Source organism: Podarcis liolepis, assembly GCF_965112155.1.
Source record: "Podarcis liolepis genome assembly, chromosome: 8".
NCBI classification, from domain to species: Eukaryota; Metazoa; Chordata; class Lepidosauria; order Squamata; family Lacertidae; genus Podarcis; species Podarcis liolepis.
The window spans coordinates 23,896,215-23,919,153 of NC_139560.1; the positions used below are offsets into that span (position 1 = coordinate 23,896,215).

The window sequence follows — 22,939 nt, forward strand, 5'->3', positions numbered from 1 at the left end:
TGAGTTTTGACCACAAACCCTGACAATTATGAGACAATTAAAACTTATTGGAGCCACATCATTGCTTTGTTTGGTCAAAGTAAAGCCACATTTATTTTTCTTAGTAGTCTGTGCTTTAAGGGTTGAAGTTTTGAAAATAAAGCCAATGAAATACCACTAAATAAGCCACCACAAGAACGGCTTTGATGCAATACTGGTTACTTGATAAAATACCTTAATTTATTTAAATCTGGTTGTTTGTTTATAGGTTTAAATAGTTAAGAGGCACCACAGACATGGGCACAAAGAGGAGAGAGATGGCAACGGGCAGATGGACTAGATACAAAGCTGACACCATTCGAGCAAGTGACCAAACAGTAGCACGATAAGTAAGTGTCTGTGTCTGGTTGCTAGAATTACCATTAGTCCTCTTTACAGTGGAACTCAGAATTCAGAAACTTTCGTGAACAGAAAGTATTCCAAAATGGAATAGTTCATGGCTGAAGCATTCAATTTATTGATTAATCTAGATTCTAGATGCCAGTAAAGTCCTGCAAACAGGGAAAATTACCTGCCTGATGACCATACACTAGACCCATCTGAGGAGCACGTGCTATTACATATACTAGTGATGCTGCTTTAAAATGCTCCTGTTACATCTCAGAAGAGAGAAAGAAAAGTGTGTATGGTCCCCATTGTTGTCATCACCATTTATTCCTTATAAAAGTATTAAAAAGATACTTAGTGCTATACACTAATACAGCACACAGGCCCTGCCCACATGTTCAAAATCTAAACTACACAAAAAGAGAGGGGATTTTAGAGGCAAGGTGAAAACTTTGCACTTGCTGGGTACATCTAAAGTAGCTCTTTGGATCCCGGCCAAGGGATCAGTTCAGTTTCTTCAGTATTTTATTCTACATACAGCTTTAGTACAGATGGCATTTATTCTCACTATGATTTTACTCTCCTTTTTGCTCAAAACATTTAACAAACTTGTTAATATCTTTAGGCAGAAATTTGGAGAATAAAAATGTGGTGTATTACATCTAAATCTAACAATGTATTTCTTTTCTGAAAATGAAATGGATTGCCCAAAGTTTGGCAAGAGGAGAAGGATTGCTGCTGTTAATCTTAAGCCATCACATGCTGAAGAAGTTAAAGTAAATCTAGGCCAACAATTTCAAATATGAATATCCATATTTTGGAGTGATAGAGAAGCAGTATCTCGGATCAAAATTCTGCTATTTGTCAGTTTTGTCAGCAAGAAGATTGGTATTTTCTTTCCTATTTAATGCTTGTTACTGGCAATGGACTAAAGTAGAAAATCATTCTGTTTCAGCTCGTTTCCTTTTCATCCTTTTCTGCAAATGATACACATACATACCAATATGGTAGTCCTTACTACTGTACATGATCAGCCACAATAAGCTAGGAAGCTAGCTAGTCCATCTAGCCTAGTATTGTCTATGCTGGCTGACTCTCCAGTGTTTTAGGTTAGGGATGGAACCTGAGATCTTTTGTTCTTGCCTATTTAAGTGCCACCTAAAAAGGCTGCCAAAGTTGCTCAGAAAGGATGCCACACAAATACAAAATTCTAATACATTTTGAAAACCAGTAACATTCAAATGCACTCAGGTTTCTGCCAAAAAGGCAAGGGATCTCCCCACCACCACCCCCTGCCCGATCTCAGGGAGCAGGAGAAAATCCTTAGGTAGCAGCTCCTTCTAAGGGTCCCAGGCAGCAGGGTGGTTGATAGTTCCTGTACGGTCCTTCCCTTCTGTGCAAAGGTCCTCTTAGTTGTGGCCACTTCCCCACAAATGTCTGTGCAGTATTCATATCACCCTTTGAAATCAAAACCCTGATGTTACTAAGTGGAAAAGTGGCTGACATGACATTTTCAGGAGTGAAAATGGGGCTGAGATAGCAGCATGGAACAGACCCTTCAAAACAACACCGATATGCAATCATATCTTTTTAAAAATCATTGGGGAACCCCAGCAAAATGTGCATTGCTCAAGTAGAGCTCCCCAGAGAAAAACCAGCAGATCCAGATTCCCTTTAATACTTCGATCTGATAAGCCGACTAGAAGGCTTTTCATGGGCCCAAAGGTTTTTAAAGCAGCACTTACAAAGGCAGTACACTTAAGGCAGTACTGCTTAAAAGAGAGATGTCATAGGAACAACAGTACTGCTCCATAGCAAGCACTCCATTTTATATGGAGCAATTTAGATGTTTTAAAGGTTAATAATGACATAGTTAAAGCTATGGTTTTCCCAGTAGTGATGTATGGAAGTGAGAGCTGGACCATAAAGAAGGCTGATCACCAAAGAATTGATGCTTTTGAATTATGGTGCTGGGGGAGACTCTTAAGAGTCCTATGGACTGCAAGAAGATCAAACCTATCCATTCTTAAGGAAATCAGCCCTGAGCGCTAACTTGAAGGACAGATCCTGAAGCTGAGGCTCCAATACTTTGGCCACCTCATGAGAAGAAAAGACTCCCTGGAAAAGATGCTGATGTTGGGAAAGATTGAGGGCACAAGGAGAAGGGGATGACAGAGGACAAGATGGTTGGACAGTGTTCTCGAAGTTACCAGCATGAGTTTGACCAAACTGCAGGAGGCAGTGGAAGACGGGAGTGCTCTGGTCCATGGGGTCACGAAGAGTCGGACACGACTAAACGACTAAACAACAATGACATTCATGTACTGGTTTGTGCGAGAAAAGGGGAAAACACTTCAAACTAAAATGTTTAGCTATACAGTACTGCTTTCTTAAGATTTTTTTTAAAAATGTTTCTGAACTTGAGCAGAGGCCAGATTATGTGGTCATGAAGGAAAGCTGTCCATTGTACATCAAGGTAATCTCTGAACAAAAGAATTATTATTCTGCCAGACATTAAATAGTCTTACCTGTGCACTTGTAGTCTGAAGCTACACCTTTAAGGACTGCATCAAACACAGATATTTCCACTCTCTGCTTTCTGTGATGACAGCTTAAGATCAAAGAAGGTTGGGATACGACAAGGTGCAAAAATGGTTCTAACTGCAAGTCACTAGTTCCCCTGCGACCAGGCTGTCGAACGATAGTTATGCCCAAGGCTTGCCTAGCGGATGATCTTGTGGAAGCATGAAGACTTTCAAGAGATAGAAGACCTGCTTTTTCCCCAGAAGGCAGTGAACTGTTAGCATTCAATAGGTCATCTGCTGTTACAGATGAAATGCCTGCTCCGCTGGGCTTCTTGAAATCGTGCTCAACTCTCAAGTTTGCTTCAGGAAGGTTTAATGAAGTTTTGGCTGCTTTCTCTCCATCTTTCTGATCCTCCATCAATTTTGATTTAGGTAAAGTGGCACATGAGTAAGTCATGAAGGATATTCGGCTTGCTGTAATAAAAATATCAAAGGGAATGAAGTTCAGGTTCTTCACGATAGAAGACTGCCGAGAAGGACGGGCAATGCGGTGATGGCTGGTACCACTGTGTTGTTCTATTTGGACTATTCTGATTTTAACGCTGTCACTGCCAATGCCACTGTCTTGGGCTCCACTGTAACGTGAAGATGTTTCAGTCATGCCTCCATCAGACGTATCCATTTTTCTCTGTTCCTGTTTGGAAACCTGGGAAGAAAAATAGCATATTAACTTAAAATAGTCATATCCTAAGTATTTCCATTTCACAACATAAAACAATTGCTATATAAACATGAGGTCAAGAGAGAGAGAATTCTATAAAAAAAGAAACTTGCCAAGTTAACTTTTAAAATAGGAATCACTCATGAAAACTCAGCAGGTGTCTGTTCCAGAGAAATGGTGACTCATATTTAATGACATGCTAGTGAAAGATGTGGCAGGAGGAATACATGTTTCCTACGTTCAGACTAATTTGTTTTTCAGACCATTTAGGAATTCAAAAGATAGTGTGTCAGCCAATTAAAGATGTTTTAACTGATCAGCTGCCTTTTAAGTAATTGATTATATTTAAATAACAGACCTGGGTGAAGGTATTGAGGGGATGCTCATCAAATTTACAGAGGACATCAAACTGGAAGGGGCAGTTATTGCCACAGAAGACAGAATCAGGATTCATGATGATCTTAACAGATTGGAAAACTGGGCCCAAACTAATAGAATGAATTTCAATAGGGACAAAGGTAAGGTTCTACACTTAGGCAGGAAGAACCAGCTGCACAAATATAAGATGGGGGGGGGGCACCTGGCTTACCAGTGGTATATAGTATTTAAAATTGCTGGCTGGATTACTGATCTGCAGCTGTGACACCATGATGACCCACAAAATTCTTCCTTTTTTTAAAAAAAATATTATTAGAACTTCTATAACTCAATTGTTGCTATAGGCCCCTGTTGTGATGCCAAAAGATTTTTTTGTCATCCCCAAAGCTTCCAAATTTGTCAATTATTATCAAAATAAATAAAAATAAAACAATATTTGTTACTGACTGCTTCATAGCCTCCCCGCCCCGCAGCCGTGATTCCGTGGAGCCAAAAGACTTTTCTGAGCCCCACCCCTGAAAACTCATTCTTAACAAAATTAACACTGGCTGTTCTGCTAGCACATTTGCAAGGCAGGCATGCAGGGTCCAGTATGGTTTCAAAGTAGATTGGAGGGGGCCACATGTTGAGATTCCTGCATTGCAGTTTGGACTAGATGACCCGCAAGGTTCCTTCCAGCTCCACCATTTTATGATTCTATGCCCACTTATACATTTCTGTCACACCCTGTTTGGCCCCAGGAGGAGAGAGCTGAGCATGATTCAGTATGGTCCTCAGCCTGAAAAAGTTTAGTCACCCCTGCTGTAGAGAAAATATGACCAGTTCCTTCAGCAAGCCACTTGTTTGCCTTTCACATCTTTAAACCATCTTGGTCGCTAACAGGATGTTGTGTGTTGAAGTCATGACGACAAACAAGTCCTGCTGACTTTGTTCCCACTCAATGCATTGCTGTGTACCACAAGAACTGTAGAGTGGTTAAGCAAAGAATTGGGACTAATGCCACTGTCTTCCCAATAGGCCTGTTGCTAAAGAAAAGGCAATATGGTCCACTTAGAAGATGTTCAGCATAAAATACATAAGAAAAAATTCCCACTGAAATGTGTCCACATAGTGACTTTTTATGAGTCAAAGGAAGCAACTATTTCCTTAGACCTATCAATTTACTGAAGCATAGCTTTGCAAAGAGAAACATTAATACTATAAATTTTTGTTTTCTAGTTACAGATTTTCCAACTTGAATTCAATACCTATTTCTTAAACTTCTGCACTGATTACCGTAACCCTGAGAAACCCATGATATTTAAATATCCCGCAACGGCTTTTGAAGAAGGCTGGAAAAGTCTTTATATTAGACGCAGGCTGAACTGAGTAGGAGTGGTGAGTCCTGTACTGATACTGCACAGTATACAGCAGGTATTATCAATTAATGACAGAGAAGCATGATTCCCCACCCTGCTTTTTAATGCCCAAATCCCTGGTTCTATCTCGAACAGGCATTTTCTATTAACGCATTGTCACATGGTTTTTGCTTCTAAAAAAAAGTATTGTACAAAACAGAACAGCAGCCTAATTTTTCAAAATATTATGCAAAATAGAACATTGGTTTGAATATGTGTCTCACTAATAAATTAGTAAGAATTGTATTGAAGCATTGTATACATTTTTTTTAATCTTGCGAATCCAGAAGTGCAAGCTGTTGCACAAAAAAGTAGAATATATTAAACCAAACCATAAAATCCACCCCCCCAAAAAAACCCCCAATAAAGCAATATATAAGAAAAGAATAGAATAGAATAGAATAGAATAGAATAGATTCTTTATTGTCATTACACAAGTGCAACATTGCACAAAGTGCAACGAAATTGGATGCCATCCCTTAAAACAACAAAAGCAAAACAACAACAACAACCAAACAAACCACATTCCAACCACACCCACACCACACCCATCAAACTCCCAGGTCACACTATCGAGTTACAGCATTCAAAAAGGCCACAGCTCTTGGATAGAAACTGTTTTTCAGTCTATTTGTCTTTGACTTGATGTTTCTATATCTCCTGCCAGAAGGCAGTAGTGCAAACAGACCGTGTCCCGGGTGAGATGAATCTTGCAGGATGTTATTTGCTTTCCTAAGACAACGGGAACCGTACAGTTCTTCCAAAGATGGGAGAGGATGACCAATAATCCTTTGGGCTGTGGTTATGACCTTCTGGAGCACCTTCCTCTCCCTAGCTGTACAACTGGAGAACCAAGCACAAATACAGTATGTAAGAATGCTCTCTATGGAGCCTCGGTAGAAGGACACCAGCAGTCTCTCACTCAGATTGTTCTTCTTTAAAAGTCTGAGGAAATAAATTCTCTGCTGGGCCTTCTTCACCAGAGCAGTGGTATGTGCGCTCCAAGTCATGCCCTGATCGATAGCTACTCCCAAAAACCTGAATTCCGCCACCCTCTCCACCCGTTCCCCGTTGATATACAAGGGCTGAATGTCCGCCTTTTTTTTCCTGTAATCCACCACCAATTCCTTGGTCTTAGCCGTATTAAGAGCCAGATTGTTCTCTCCACACCAAACACAGAGCCGCTCCACCTCGTCCCGATAGGCGGACTCATCCCCTCCTGAAATGAGCCCTACCACCGTAGTGTCATCAGCAAACTTGATGATTTTGTTGCTGGAATAGATGGCTGTACAGTCATACGTATAGAGAGTGTAGAGCAGGGGACTCAACACACAACCCTGTGGTGAGCCGGTGTTAAGGCTAAGGGCTGTGGACATGTGTGACCCTACTCTAACCCTCTGGGAACGTTCTGACAAAAAATCCAAAACCCAGAGACAGGTGGAGTTGGAGAGTCCAATCGCCTCTAGCTTGGACACCAGTCTATGGGGGAGGATAGTGTTAAAAGCAGAGCTAAAATCCACAAACAGCAGCCTCACATAACTCCCCGGCTGCTCCAGATGGGACAGAGCAGCATGGAGAGTGGTATTGATGGCGTCTTCTGTGGATCTATTTGCTCTGTATGCAAACTGGTAGTTGTCAAAAGTTGATGGAAGACAGGAAATAATGTGACGGCGCACCAGTTTCTCAAAACACTTCATGATGATAGGAGTCAGTGCAACTGGTCTATAGTCATTCAAACTACTGATTGTGGATTTTTTAGGCAGAGGGACAATAGTTGACGACTTCAGGCAGGGTGGGACAATAGACTGGTGTAAGGACTTATTGAAGATCTTAGTAAAGACCCTCGCCAGCTGATCCGCACAGCCCTTCAACACCTTTCCAGTGATGCCATCAGGTCCAGCCGCCTTCCTCGGATTCGCCATCCTCAAAACCTGTCTCACCTCATGTTCCTCTACCGTGAATGAGGGGCCCCTATGGGCTGGTGGCTGTAATACCGGCGTCTCAGGTGGCTCCTTCTCGAAGCGAGCAAAGAAGAGGTTAAGCTCCTCTGCCAGCAAGGGGTCACCGTCGACAGCACCAAGGTTAGGTTTGTAGTTGGTAATATGCTGAATCCCCTGCCACATCTGTCTTGTGTTGTTGCTCCTTAAATTATCCTCAATCCTCAGCCTATAATCCAATTTTGCCCGTCGAATACCCCTCCTCAAGTTTGCTCTTGCTACACTGTAAAGCTGCACCTCACCTGACCTGAAAGCCCTGTTCCTTTCCCGCAACAGGCACTGGACCTCTCTATTCATCCAGGGTTTCTGATTGGGGTAAAACCGGATGGATTTATTTACTGTGACAGTGTCTATGCAGTGATTGATATAGCACAGAACTGCCGCCGTGTGCTCCTCCAGGTCTGAACTATCGAAAATATCCCAATTGGTTCTCTCAAAACAGTCCTGCAGCTGGTGAATAGCACCTTCAGGCCAGATTTTAACAGATTTTAATATTGTGGGAGCCCGTTTCCTGAGTGGGATATATGCTGGTACCAGGAACAGAGACATATGGTCGGACTGGCCCAAGTGTGGCAGCTGTAAAGCCCTATAGCCGTGATTTACATTCGAATAAACTTTATCCAGTGTCTTGTCCCCTCTTGTGGGACATTTCACATGCTGATAGAGCGTTGGGAGCACTGTTTTAAGTTCAACATGGTTGAAGTCTCCCGCAATGATGTGCACAGCTTCAGGATACTTGTCTTGCTGGCTGCTGATAAGGTCCTGCAGGCATCCCAAAGCCAAGTTGGCATTGGCATCTGGTGGCACGTACACACCAGTTAACATAACAGCTGTGAACTCCCTAGGGAGATAGGCTGGTCTACATTTAACAGCCACATAAGCTTGATAAAGTCATCAATCACTAGTCACAACAGGCCAGTACTGTCTCTAGAAAGCAGCCAGCCTTGGAATTAAACAGGCTTCTGCGGGGAGGGAGTTGCATAGCTAGATAGTACACTAGCATTATCACCTTTTGATGTTCTGACTTGGCACACAGGCAATGCCTCCAGGAAAGTATATCCAGCAGACCTTAAGGGCTATGGCAAGACACACAGATCTGCTAGGGATGATCTCTGGGAGGATATATATCGTTATATGTCACTTAGCCAGTTACTGAGTTGGGATTTGCAGCTATTAACTTTAAAAGGCAAGCTTGGCAATAAATCTGGGCATCAAATGGAATATCCTTTTATACTGGTGAACAATTCCAAATGCAAGAACTCTAAAAACGTTCCATGCTTTGTTATGGAAGAAATGGGCCAATATTTTAAAAATGTCAAAAGCACCAATATCGGCTTCCTGATAGCAAATGTAATGGCAACGTTTATTGTTGAGCTGCATTTATATCAGTTCACTTACTCTTTACATAACCCATTTAAAACGAACAATAAAAGTTTTCTTTAATTAGCTACTGGTGTGCATTAACATGATCATGATTAAACCATAAAAACCAACTGTACATTACTCAGGTCCCCTATCACATGTGTTTTAAATTATTTTAGTTGAAAATGTACTTTGAGTCCCTTTTAAAAGTTCGACCTTCTGCTTTCAGAGAATTAAATGCATATTACTGCAGTGGAGAAGATAATGTTTCAGACCTCCAGGCATATATTAAACACACTGGCAGCACATTAGACAAAATGCTTTACTTATTAGATACTTCCTATTCTAAACAGTGTCATCAAAGGCTAAAAACAAAATCCATATAAAAGCTGCACAATGCTTCCACACAGAACCTGTGCCAAAATCCCTGTACTTTCCAACTAATGAGGAAAGGATGTGCACTCTTAACATATGAATGTAAGATTTTCCAAGCATTTACTTTAGGAAACAGCACTATTGATTCCATATGGCTTATGTTAAATGAAACTGTATTGGTAAAATAACCTTTAAGATATCTGGCATGATAACCGTAATTAAACAGTATTCAAAGGAATAAAACAAAGGGGGATTTGGTTTCACAATGGCTAATTAAAATAAAATGAAAAAACACAGCATGTCATCTATCAAGATAAATTGTTATTGTTTTAAAAACTATTTAAAATACTGTTAAAATATACTTTTTAGATAAAATCTAAAAGTACTGGGAAAATATTTGTGGCTTAAAAATGGATAGTTTGGCGAAGAAAAGTAGTATACAACTTGGAATTTTTTTTTTATGTTGATAGAATAGCTTTAAAACTTTGAGCATAACCAGATGGGCCTTAAATCAGAGGGATTCTACAGTTTCTCTGTCTGAATGAATTGCTACGTGAAAAAGTTTTCAATCGCTGAAAAATGTCAAGTTGATAGTTTACTTATTAGATTGCTTCAGTGCATTTTCTCCATCCTTTCACTTCATGGCAGTCTCTATAGAGAAGGTGATGAAAGCTATGCTAGTAGCTAGGGAACTGTGGCAAATTCCTCCTTGTCATGTGTTGAGATAAGTGACTTTACTAGCTTAACCCCTTGAATTCAAAAGCATTTAGGGAAGATAGAGAGATAAGGCTTAACTATAGCTGCTACAGGACATGTCCACTTCACGGACACACGCTCCTGTTGCTGGGCATCCTCAAGCATCGTTGTAAATATGCTCAGGTGCTTTTTATTACTAAAGCCATGATATGTCATGAATCTTCCTGTTTAAGCAGCCGTATTACCTTAATAGTTAGCAAGGACTGTCAGTCCAATGTATTAATATGAAAACTAAAATCTCCAAGGAAATCAAGGAAATGAAAAGCCGGCCTCAAAATCATTTTATGCCAGACAGGATTTGGGACAATTACAGTGACCCCATTAAGGTTAGACCTGTCTTACTAACAGAAGCTTCCCATGTTGCACATTAAACTCTTCTTTTTTTAATGGAGGAGTGTTTCAAAAGCATTTTGTAATATGGCATGGTACTAGTTATTCAAGTTTAAAAATCACAGTAGGCTAACACTAGCCCCATGACATGATTCTAAGATGTTCTTTGGATCGTGGACTATTTTCTGTAAAACCTCATGGTTCAAGCTGTTCAAGTGAGAGGCTTGCAATTACAGCTTGTTAACACTGCAGTCGGTCACTTCCTTTATAGTATATAGATTAAAAATCAGTTGGCAACTTTGAAATGACGACTGAAACAGACCTGACTTCTTTACAATCACAAATAGGTTTGGTATAAAATTATTTGGCTATTCTTTCCTGCTTTAACCGAAGAACTTTCTTAAACACATAGCCTGGAAGAAAATCCAGTTCTCTTGCATATCATTTCTTGCTTTATGAACACACACACACAATTGTAATATGCTTATTTGTGGCAGGGAAGTCCCAGACTAGGATTCCTTAGAGGCTACGTCTTCCAACAACTGCAATTTTAAGGAAGAGATGGATCCATGCCTTTGCCCATCCCCTGTGGGTTCGTTGACACTGGAGACCACCTCCACAACACTGAACCCATAGTTGCAAACTTCACAATCTTGAATGAGCCAAAAGCTGAAGAAGGCAGCATCCGTACTTTAACTAGCCACGATGCAACACTCTGGAGATGGGGCCTCTAATCCATGACTACATACTCCTGTTACACAACTCAACTATTTGCTCCAGTATTTTACTAAGACAACTTATCTGCTTTCCCTCAGCTGCAGGAGTGGTATCCCTGGTCTTAGACCCACACCCTGGTCTCCTAGCCAGGTGCTGATTTTTGCCTTGCTCATCTGCTCTGCCAAGGGAACCAGGAACTACTGACCTTCCCCTTGCTTGAGCCATCATCTCTCCTTGACGGTCAAAAAGACTGCTCCAAAAGTGAACAACTTAAAATAATGAGTGCATTTCCTGCTACCAGTAGTTTAATATATCATTTAACCAATTGGAAACATTGAATTAACACAAAGCTTGTTTTAATGTTTGAAATGCTTGATTAAATTGTGTGAATATATATATATATAGTGGTGGCAAAAATATATTTCAGGGATTTACTGGCTCTGGTACTATATTTTAACAACAGAGAAAACTCCTCAGGTCACATAGTCAAGACAGAATATACTTCTGAAGTGGGTGCGTTGAATCAAGAATGCTATAAATCTGCATGAAGCAATTCCATTTTATTTTAGTTATGATTATGTAACAGGACTATTTAAGTCCTCTTTCCAACTTGCATCATAGTCATTTTCAAACTCTCATCGAAACATCTTTAGCCAATCATGAGCTCATTTTTCACATCACATAAAATATGGAACAAATTGCAAGCGTGAAACCACAGAGTAAACGTGCCAATCATATCTTCTTCTTCATTATGACGTCTGACCCAATTTTGTGCTCCAGCTAAAAGTTAAATGTTTTTGTGGGCAAGAATATCATGACTAGAGCATGAACATTAATTCTGATTTCTTCTATCAGAATTTTAGAAAGGGGGTCATTTTTTTCTATTCCTATGGAAATGGAAATCCTTTCGAGTCCACATCAGCTCAAAATATGGGGAAAAAACACCACCCATAAATAATTACAGTACAGTGTGGGGATTATGGAGCCAGTGTTGTGGAGTCATTAAGTGTGTTGGAATAGGACCTATGAGACCCAGGTTTAAATTCTTATTCAGCCATTAAGAGCAACTCTCAGTCTAACCTAACTCACAGTGGTGGTGGTGTTCCTGGCATTGAGCAGTCGAGACAGATTAGGAATTCTGGTGGTTTACTGCCTGCCTTGCTGCCCAGCATTCTCCCTGCCTGAGCTGACAGAACTGGTCTCGTAGGCAGTGCCAAGGATTCACAGACTGCTGGTTTTGGAAGACTTCAGCATCCTACTGAGGTGACTGGTTCTGGGGTGGCTCAAGACTTCATGGCTGCCATGACAACCATGGGGTTGTCCCAACATGTCACTGGCCCAATGCATGTGGCAAGCCACACTCTGGACTTTGTTTTCTCAACAGGGCAGGAAGAGAGTGATAAGAAAGTAGGAGATACTGGCACCAGTCCTTTGTCATGGTTAGATCATTTTCTGTTGGGATTGAGGCTTTCAGAAACTTTTCCCCTCTGAAGAGGCAGGGGACCAATTAGGATGATCTGCCCTCAGAGGTTGATGGGTTTCCTGACAGCTCTGGAGAATTTTTTTAGCTGCCATGACTGGAACTCCTGTTGAAGCCCTGGCCAAACTCTTGAACATCCAAATGGCTTGGGCTGCTAAACACGATTGCCCAGAGCTTAGGGCTTGAGAACAAACTGGGAGACAGCTTGAACATAAGTGGAGGAAAACTGTTCACCTCATTTTATCCTCCTACTAATCCTATGAGATAGAATAGGTTGAGAGGGGGAGTGGGTGACTGGCATGAAGAAATTCACGATAAGAAAGTGAGTTTCATAGCAAAGTGGGGATTTGTGCCAAGAGCTCCAAAGTCCTAATCCAGCACTCTCAACATACTGTGATTTAATATGAAAGCCAGTTTGGTGTAACACTTTTAAACAAATTTCTTAAGGTGACAGCATTCTATTTAGATAAGGAGAAGCTTTTAAAAACATATTTGGAATAAACAGCTAAGATGTAGTATTTGTGGGCTTTGCAATATAAAACAGGAGAATAGTTAGCTGTTCAAGGTCTAAATAACTATTTAAAATTTAAACAGTTAAAACAAAATACAAACCATTTCGCTACCAAGCTAGGTTTGTGAAGTTTTAATAAAATTTATTTAAGCTATACATGAGACATTAAAAAAGGTCTGACACATTTTATCCAATATTTTGATAGACTTTGAAAGGGACTAGCTAGAACATTCATCTCTTTTAGACCACTAAAATAAGGTAAGACAAAGAAAAAAGAAATATAATCCCAATAACAAAGAGGTCTGTTTCAGATAACCAAATAACATAGACCTTAAAATCTGGACTGAACCCAATCTTGCACTTAACACTCAGGTTAAACTGCTTGATCCATAAGGGTTAGTTCTCAAACACATTGAAAAATAAATAAAAATAATTCAGATTAACTTTTTTTAAAAAATGAGGGCAGAAATCTATTTTGGTTCAAGTACATGATTTATCTTACAGATAGGTAGCCGTGTTGGTCTGCCATAGTCCAAAAAAAAAAAAAAAATCTGAAGAAGTGTGCATGCACACAGAAGCTCATACCAAGAACTAACTTAGTTGGTCTTTAAGGTGCTACTGGAAGGAATTTTTTTATTATGATTTATCTTTTATGTCTTTGATTCCACAATTTTTTCATGATTTTTCTTAGGGAAAATCAACTTCTAGGGGGCAATTATCATCTTGGTAATGGGCCAGCATGCTGAATTTTACTAGGGGGGAAAAGTAAATGTTAAGTCTTTATCAACAGAGGATTACATAATCCATTGCAACAAATGTTTATCCTTTGGAATAACATACGAAGTTAAGGTCATGTGAGTGGGGCACTTATATTCTGGAAACTGTATGCTAAGGATAGAATCACATCTGATTTTTACAAGAAATAAAAGAAAAATAAAGAGACCATGTTAAACTCCCATTACCTTCTCTGCCAGCAAAAAATGCTTAGGATGAAGTAGGCTAGATATTTAAGATGGCAGGGCAGATGATAAACGTCTTGGGCCCCAGAAACCTCAAAAACGGCTTCTACTCCTTTGTACTAGAACAATGGTTGAGATCAACTGCAAGTGCCACCTTGACTGTACTACCTGCTACCAAAAGAGTGCAAAACTCTGTGAGAGGACTCTGAGGAAGCCTAGCATCACAGCTCTAGAGTTCTCAGAAATTTGTTTAAATCAAGGGGAACCAACGTGGTGCACTCCAGTCACTGGACTACAACTCCTATCACCATTGACTGTTGGCTATACTTGCTGGGGTTGGTAGAAGTTGCAGTCCAAGAACATCTAGGGGGCGCCATGTTGGCTACCTGTGAATTCAATCACAGCAGACTGCCAAGAAGCATCACTCTGACCTTGCTTGCTCAGGCTGCTATTTAAAGTGAGAAAACCCCAGAACTGCTTGCATGCTGCCCCAATCCACAATCATTTTTAGAGGATGATTAAATCCTAGTTCCTTTGCCCATGAATGTGTGTGTGCTCTTCTATCTGTAAACAATACATGAATTACGTACTAATTCTTGTACAAGTACTAAAGAAAAATGTCACATGGCATGTGAGAGCATTGGCTTACAAATAACTTTCCATTTCTTTATTAAGGGAGGCAATGTTTCCAATGAAACTTTCCTAAGACCTAATTAGATAAGCATTTGTTAATACAAAAAGAAGAAAACGTAGCATACTTTGAAACCATAAACCAGTAATTGTTACTCCAATTCTTGGGGTTTTTAAAAAATCTATATGCTACACTGGATTAATGGGGATTAACATAGGAAAAGCTGCCATTTGTGCTGTCTGGTCCCATGACGTTATCATTTGTTTCATACTAATGCACATACTAATACACATTACAACAAACTCTGACACTTCAGTTAGTAAGAACGGCTTCTTTCCACACAGTTGCCACATGGAGGCTGCCAGATACTGCCTCTGTATGGTAGCTTGGACTGCAGGGTGGGCAGGTGGCCTCCACATGGTGGCTGTATTGTGAGAAGGGAACGTTGCTAGGGCACCTGAAGTATGAATTTTCAGAAAAAGCAGCAGTACATTTGCATTACATTGATTACCTTTACCATACATATTTTAACTTTTGGATACAAAATACAGTTAGCATCTCACAGATTAATGGAAGTGTGTAAAACTGTATGAAAAATGTGTGGATTTTAAGAAATAATCTCTCTCTCTCTGTATGTGTGTGTGTGTACAGATTTTTCATCAGGGATGGTAACAAATCAATGGCATCTGCACAGCATGTGTATCAGCCACTTCACATTTAAGCTGTCTGGCTTCTTGTATACAGCTTTCTGAAATCTGTGTTATTAATATTTATGGTTTTTCCCCCATGAAATACAAATGGCAAAGTAGCCTTAAATTTACTTGAAACAAAAAGGCAGCACTTTATAATTAACGACAAGAATATTTGGATTGTAACTTCAAATTCAAAGTGGTAAAAAAATAATAATGGACAAGTCATTTGTCCATATCAGGTTTAAGTGGACTGTAGTCTTTTAATGCCGCAGTGTGGAGTGCATTTTAGCAGAAGTGCACCCCAAGTTTATACCATGAGATTTAAAATAAATTGAATTATCTGTCCATTTGATACACACACACAGTCTAGCCAGTCCACACACACTTCCCTCCATTAGCATGCACCAAATAACCCTCTACTGGAAATACTCCTTCCCACAACCTCCTGAATTCACGTAAGGACTCTGTGTGTGTGCAAACTATAATTCTCCTTGAATTGGCTGTACCAGAGACAAGTTTAACAAATGCCTTTTGCCTTTTCCTTCTTCCCCCTGCTATGTGGAGGGGTCATAGCTTGGTGGCAACTACATGTTTTGCAGGCATATGGCCCCAGGTTAATCCACAACCTTTCCGTTTAAAAGATCTGAGAATGACGCTTGCCTGAGACCTTGGAGAGCCACTGCCAATCAGATCAGAACAGTGGGGTAGGTAGAACAATAATCTGACTCAGAAAAAGGTAGCTTTATACTTAACACTCCTTATACTCCCCTTCTGCTACTGTCTTGGAGAATACCAAGGTTTCTTTTAATGGGGTGTTCTACAACAGAGGATTGCGCAGAATCCTATTGAGCAGAAGATGGGGGCGGGCATAATGCATACGTGATGTCGGGAGGGGCCAGAGGGAGGAGCCGAACGGAGCGGCAGCAGCACACCTTCAATGACCAGTGGCTCCTTCTCTTTCATGTGTAGCCTCTTCTTCTTGCCACCACCACCAGCAGCCAGGGACTGCTTCCCCTGTCTTTCCCCTTACGCAACAGGTGGAGGAGGAGCCACCAGCCACTGAAGCCAAGGTGTGCTACCCTCAGTTCCACAACTGGCCTCCTCTTTCTGCCATCACCAGCTAGGAGCTGTTTTCCTGCTCCTTCTCCTCTGAAGCAGCAGGAGCAGGAGGCAGTCACTGAAGCTGTGCCACGCTTGGCTCCACAGTTGGCCTCCTCCACCCCTAATCATTCTGAACATTGGAGGCCTTGCCCCCGCCCCCAAATATTGGCCTTCCCATAAAAAAGCTGGGCCCCTGGGAGTTGGTGCCTTTTTATATTGATCTTGTATTTTGATATTCATGCTTTATTATAATTATGGGATGACATTCATTTCAGTACAACTGAGTACAACTTCAATTGGATATTGCCCGTAACTTTTTTGTAATCTGCCCTGATGAAGGATAGAGTATACATTCCTTAAATTGACAAATAAATGAAATGAAATGAAGCCCTGGGTCAATCGTCCCTGATAGGGGACATCCCTACTTTTTTTGGGGGGGGGGTGAGGAAATAACGGCAAGAAAATTAATGGTTATCTGCACTCTCAGAAACAAATATTTATATACTTACCCAGCAACAGAATTTGACACTGGACTTGTGTCTGTCCAATGTACCCATCTAAAATTTTATTTTCAACATGTCTACCTTTTATTTTTGTCTGACCTTTAAGAACTTACCATTTAAAAACATTTTAACCCTCTATTTAGTTGCTGCCATTCTTTTAAACTCCTTTAAATGTCGATTGTTGTTTTCTGTTCATATGTTTATTGTGGACTATACTACTGTTGTTGCTGTCAGCCATCTTGGTTATGTTTAATGGAAAAGGGGACAGAAGTGCTTGTAAATAATAAGAAAGCAAATGGAGTAGTAATTACAGGAGAAAACATGTGATTCAAAAGAATGTCCCTTTTACAATATAAAAGTTAGAAGTTATTCAGACCTACCCCTACTACTAATTAAAACAGGGGCCCTTGGGTGCAAATACGTATCTAAATAAATGCCATCATTTTTATTTTCTCTGAAGCGTTTGGCACAAAATTAGATCCTTTTGCACAACGAACAACCTAACCTGCTACTCCATTTGTTATGAATATGAACTGCCGGCTTGGGGTTTCCGTCAGACACAGCAACATCTGATTGTCTCTCCATTGCTTTTTTGCTTCCAGCCTGATAAAGAATTTTGATGAACATGAAAGAAATCTTGCTCACTTGTCTGCAGATTTATACACAGAAGACCCCAAAGAAAGGATAAGGCAACATTCAAAGTTATGTGAGTGGACTTTCATTCACGCAGTGGGGCTTTGTCATCCCTTCTGTGTGTTCACCAAATCTTCTTCAGATTGGAGCCTTTTGAGCAAAATATGTTCCAAAGGGTCTCACAACCCTTTGGAACATATTTTGGGAGTGCGCAAGGCACTGAAGTATGGAGGAGAGGCTGTCTGGTCACTGGAGAAGAAGCCTCTTCCATTGGTAGGTGACCACTGTTGGAGGTCATCAAGTATCTTTAGTGAACTACAGAAAAGTTTCAGATTCATTCTTCTTTCAAAATTAAGATTTTTTTTTTCTAAACTAGCAAATGTGCCTGATTCCTTCAACAGTGCATTGTCTACAAATATTTCTTCTGTGAAGTAACATGCCAGATGATTTAGGTTGCTTCTCCATTACTTAAGTAATGTAAGGTTAACTTTTGCAAAACAAGTTTTAACATAAAAGAGCTGTGAGATCTTTGTTATGTTAACCGAAACTAAACAATCCCACAGAAGCTTCTATATTTGTCTTAAATGCTTTAATCTCAACGACAGATAAACAAGTAAAATGAAAACTCTAAAAAGAATGGCAATGTTAAGGAAGCAAGTTCTACCAGAATAAGGCAACTGTGTATGAATTAGGATCTGAGAACTGCAGCATGAGGTATCAACAAATTCAGAATGTGGCATTAGCATAAAATAATGCCTTGTCCTTTAGCACCTACCTAGATCAAAGAGCAACCATTTTTGGCCTTAATTATGTGGTTCCTCTTTAGCCTCTACACAATATGTTTTTTGTTTTGTTAAAATATAAACATTTAATTTACTCTATAACACTGGTTTCAGAAGTATACATATGTTATTCCTTACATATGGTTCTTTTGGAAGTGGGTTTAATTTGATGATTACTTGATATTTGTGAACGAAGTAATTACTGCTTCCAAATCCATCTAGTCCACGCAGTCTTGATACACTCAGCTTTTGCTACCCACATTCTAAAACCACCTTGTTATTCAATTATTGTAATGTAGCAGTAGCATTTTGCTTTTGTACTTTTGGAGGGTTCCTTTTATATCATATAGTCTCCAAGTCAATATTTAAAATTCAGACGAAAACAAAATTACATAGAAGAAGCATGGCTGCTGAAGGGGTGGGGGTAGGGTGGTAAGAATGGTATGACTGCTCTGGGCCTGAACTGCTTAAAGTCCTGCCAGCCATCTCCCGTGGAGCATGCTGGACTGACAGTCCCCTGTTTCCAGCTACAATGCACCATGCTAGCATCTGCCGATCCTCAAAGGGCTATACGTACAGCTGCATCAGAGAAGGACTAGAGGAAGCCAACAAAGCATGTTAGTCCCTGACGCCTCCTTCAGAGCAAAAGAACCCACTTGCTGCCTCCTTTGTCCCCTTCAGTGTGTGTAGGTGATAGGAGACAGAAGATGTTGAGGCTTTAGTCTCCTCTCCATCATCCTGACCCTACCTGTGTTTAACTTCCAGCAAATGGTGAATTCAACTTGTGTTATATCATCCCAGGAATCGTGGCCAGCACTGGCTGGGAGGCTACCCCTAGAGAACTCTGCACCACTGCAAGTGAGTTTGGGTCTTAAGTAAAGTTTAAAAACAGGGGAAATTCTCAAGATAGAGACTTTGTTGTTTAGTCGTTTGTCGTGTCCGACTCTTCGTGAGCCCATGGACCGGAGCACGCCAGACACTCCTGTCTTCCACTGCCTCCCACAGTTTGGTCAAACTCATGTTGGTAGCTTTGAGAACACTGTCCATGCATGCACACAAAAGCTCATACCAATAACAAACTTAGTTGGTCTCTAAGGTGCTACTGGAAGGAATTTTTTTATTTTGTTTTGACTACGGCAGACCAACATAGCTACCTTCCTGTAACTAAAACTAGGCATTCAGTGATAATCTGAACCTATAAGCCAACCCTTCACCAAATGGTCTCAAGATGGATAATAAAAATACAATTTAAAAAACAAATAAGGATTACCTTAAAATCATAAAACAAACCCACAAAATAACAGAATAGCAGTGTATATTAATACAGAGGAAGGGAAGACATTGCTTCAAAAAAAGTTCTGGGTTAAGAGGTGCAGCTGCGACAATCACAGAAAAACATACTGTGATGCATTTCAGAGGTGTGGTCATTCCACAACCTGGGGGTGACCACAGAGAAGTGTTAGGGACTAGCTGGACACTGAGGAGTGGTGGCTGGATTCTGGGCAGCAGAGGATGGAGGGGTTGGAGACTGACTTGGAAGAAGTGATCAGTGAATGGGGAGAACCTGTAACGGCCAGGAAACGAGAGGCAGAGGCAGGAGAAGTTGCAGGATTGGGGAGTGAAGAACAGTTGCAGGAAGAGGGAGAGAGAGGTTGGCCTGGTGTTTCTAGTGTTTAATTCAGTTTAATTTCAACAATTCAACATGATTCCTTGCAAAATAATTTTATGGCATTATGCATTAACACAGGCAATAGGCTTCCTGGTCTCCCTCTAAAACAATTCCATTCTGAATGTCAACATCTGATTTCTAGTAGTGATCTCTTGCGAAACACTAACATTTCCCCCTTTCCCTTGTGTTTACATCCTGCAAATATTTGCAGATTTATGGCTTTTCTTTTCCATTTGTCATTTCTTAGTCAAACTATATATATTTAGCTTCAGAAACCTTGATAATAAATCAGCCTAAAGTTGGATATTTTTTGTTGGTTTTCTTTGAACTTTTAGTTTGCAGATGCTTCAAAGGGCTGCCTGCTGGAGGAGGTGTTTGCAGCTTAGATAACAGAAGATGGCCTTCCTTTACTGGTGAAGGAAATGTGAGAGAGCTTCTAGCGGGAGCTGGAAAGCATATAGCAAGGGGAACAAATGTTTGGCTCTTTATTTCTTCTTCTGGCTGTTCATTCCTCAGAGAAGAAAAACATGGTTGTGAGAGGGAGGCAAGGGAAAACAAAAGCCCTCTGCCATAAAATAATTTATAACAACTCCCAGAGAAAGATAAAAGAAACGATCAAAATTCCTAAAGGCTGGAGCTATTACACAGTCTTCATGCTGATATGAAAGTTTGAAATGCAGTCTGAGGGTTACTTAGGCATGGAGGGTTTTTAAATGGGCACTGCCAGGAAGCTTCCAATAAACACACATCATTGTGTTTGCTCCTGGATCTCTTGTAAAAGAATAGCTGTGTCAGGACATTTGCAGGAATACAGTGGTAAATTTTGAAGTTCAGGACCTTTCCCACTGCCACTCCTCAGGCACACAGTCAAAAGGGTGCTGTGGTGTATAGCATGTGAAACTTTGGCTGCAGAGACCTGGGCTCACATCCTTGATAAGCCATGAAGCTTAACTGAGTGACTTTCTGAGTGAAGCCTTCCAGATAAAGAGATCATGTGCCAGGCTAGACCAGTCCTTCAATAATGCATATTAAGAATGCTGGCAAACACCACTTTGGCAGATGACACCATCAAAAAATACAGTACCCAAATTGCAACCCCCCACATCTCTCCACCCCTACACTGTTGGGCATGCCATGGGGTCAGAAGTCAGCCCCATTAGAAGTGCTGGACAAGTGTAATTCTGCCTCGTATGTGACAGAGAAGTTTGAGACTTCAAGTCTGACACTTGAGGATTAGAGAGGAAACAAAGCAAAGTTCCAGTTATAGATCCATCACAGCAGGGTCAGCAGCAGCCCACTGCAGCTGAAGGAGAAAAGGTCAGGATAGCTAGGAACAGCTGAAGCTAGGGGTAGCACCATTTTCATATAATTTACTCATTATTTTCACGAAAAGTCAAAATTAAATTTTATTACGATTCACAATGATATACCGTATTTTTCGCCCTATAGGACGCACTTTTCCCCCTCCAAAAATGAAGGGGAAATGTGTGTGCGTCCTATGGGGCGAATGCAGGCTTTCGCTGAAGCCTGGAGTGCGAGAGGGGTTGGTGCGCACCCACCCCTCTCGCTCTCCAGGCTTCAGGAGAGCCCCACCGCCAGCCCCACAAGCTCGGGGGACAGCAGGGAGGTGGAACGCCGCCATCCCGCTGTCCCCTGACTTTGTTAGAAGGCTGGCGGGGGGGAGAAGCCTGCTCCTCCCTGTCACCAGCCCCGCAAACTCGGGGAAATTAAAAAATTATTTTCCCCCCCCAGGCGCAGGGCTGGGGCGGGGATTTTTTTCCTTTATCCCCCCCCCAAAAAAAAATCTAGGTGCGTCCTATGGGCCGGTGCGTCCTATAGGGCGAAAAATACGGTAAAAGAATCCTCACATGTTCTCAAAATGCACCTTATAATTATATACCATGATCTGAACACTTGTATCGTTTCATAGCTGACATTATCAGTTGGTTCTGAGTAGCTTTAAAGCCCCCATGAACTTTACTAAATAGTAAGTACACACTTGTGTAACTGTTATAGTCACAGACTCATACACCACATGTTTAATGTTACTAAGCAACGGGCGCTAGATAGTAAAATCTGCCTTTTTTGTTTTGTATTTTGGCAAGAGACTGAGGGCCCCCCCCCAGATTACAAGGCCCTGGGCTGTAGCCCACTCAGCCTTTATGTAAATCTGTAACTGATGGGAAGAAACAGCAAGGGCAAGGGTCAGGGCGGGGGAATAAACAGAAAGGTTAAATAGTGAGTAAGGGAAGAAATAGCAAGGCTAGGAAGAGTAGATATAGAAGCTAAGGGTCGTGAGATTACTTTTTCTGTGACAAGTTACAAGAAAATAAGTCCTCTCCTTTCTCTACAGCAGAGAAACCAAACAACCTTGACATGGTTCCCTAATTTAAAGCAACACAACTTGTTTGCTCTTTCTGCTGCTTCCCACCCAGTCTCTGAAGTGCTGTGTTGGCTAAGCTCCTCCCTCTCAGAACAGAACCTCAGCAGACACCAACCACAGTAAAACTGGGGTGAATATTTTGAAATCTTTACAGTGGATTGGTTGTGGAAGCGGGTATGGAATGAATCACTTCATGCAAAGGCATTAAATAGCTATGTCCTGACTGACCAGTTGTTTCTATAGCAGAATACAAAATTATAAGTGTTTTACCTTAAAAGGCCTACCCTAATTAAGAAGCGCATGAACTAGAGAGTGTGTGTCATTCTCTGGACATGATAAAAGTGCTATATATTTTTAAAGTGGTTTTCATTGTCAAAGTTTGTACGGTCTATGGACAAAGTGCCGGATTTCTGAGCAGCACCGTCCCTAAATTAAAATTCTGGGCACACACTCAACTTTATGATTCTATCCATTCCACCAAGATGGGAAACATTGCCTTGTAAGTTATTTATTGCAAATATTCCCATAGTATACTTGCTCTGAAAGCTAACTTCCAAAAGAGGCCCCATGATTGCAAAGTATCCAAGAAAAAGCAAAACAGTATGTCTTGTATTCAGCATTTCAACAAAAATAGAAACATTGCTGTGACACAGACCTGCCATACCAGGGTA

At 40.8% G+C, this 22,939-nt stretch overlaps 1 protein-coding gene across 8 annotated transcripts in view; it reads right to left on the reverse strand.

The window, feature by feature from the left end:
• The window catches only part of VPS13B (vacuolar protein sorting 13 homolog B), an 883,035-nt gene that overhangs the window by 596,357 nt on the left and 263,739 nt on the right, over positions 1–22,939 (reverse strand). For 6 of the 8 annotated variants that reach the window (XM_083517129.1, XM_083517132.1, XM_083517130.1 and 3 more), the window contains exon 34: positions 2,895–3,597. The exons of the other annotated variants lie outside the window; for them this stretch is intronic. In XM_083517129.1, coding sequence (XP_083373255.1) covers positions 2,895–3,597 — 703 coding nt within the window. The remainder of the gene's footprint in view (positions 1–2,894; positions 3,598–22,939) is intronic. 8 annotated transcript variants of the gene reach the window in all.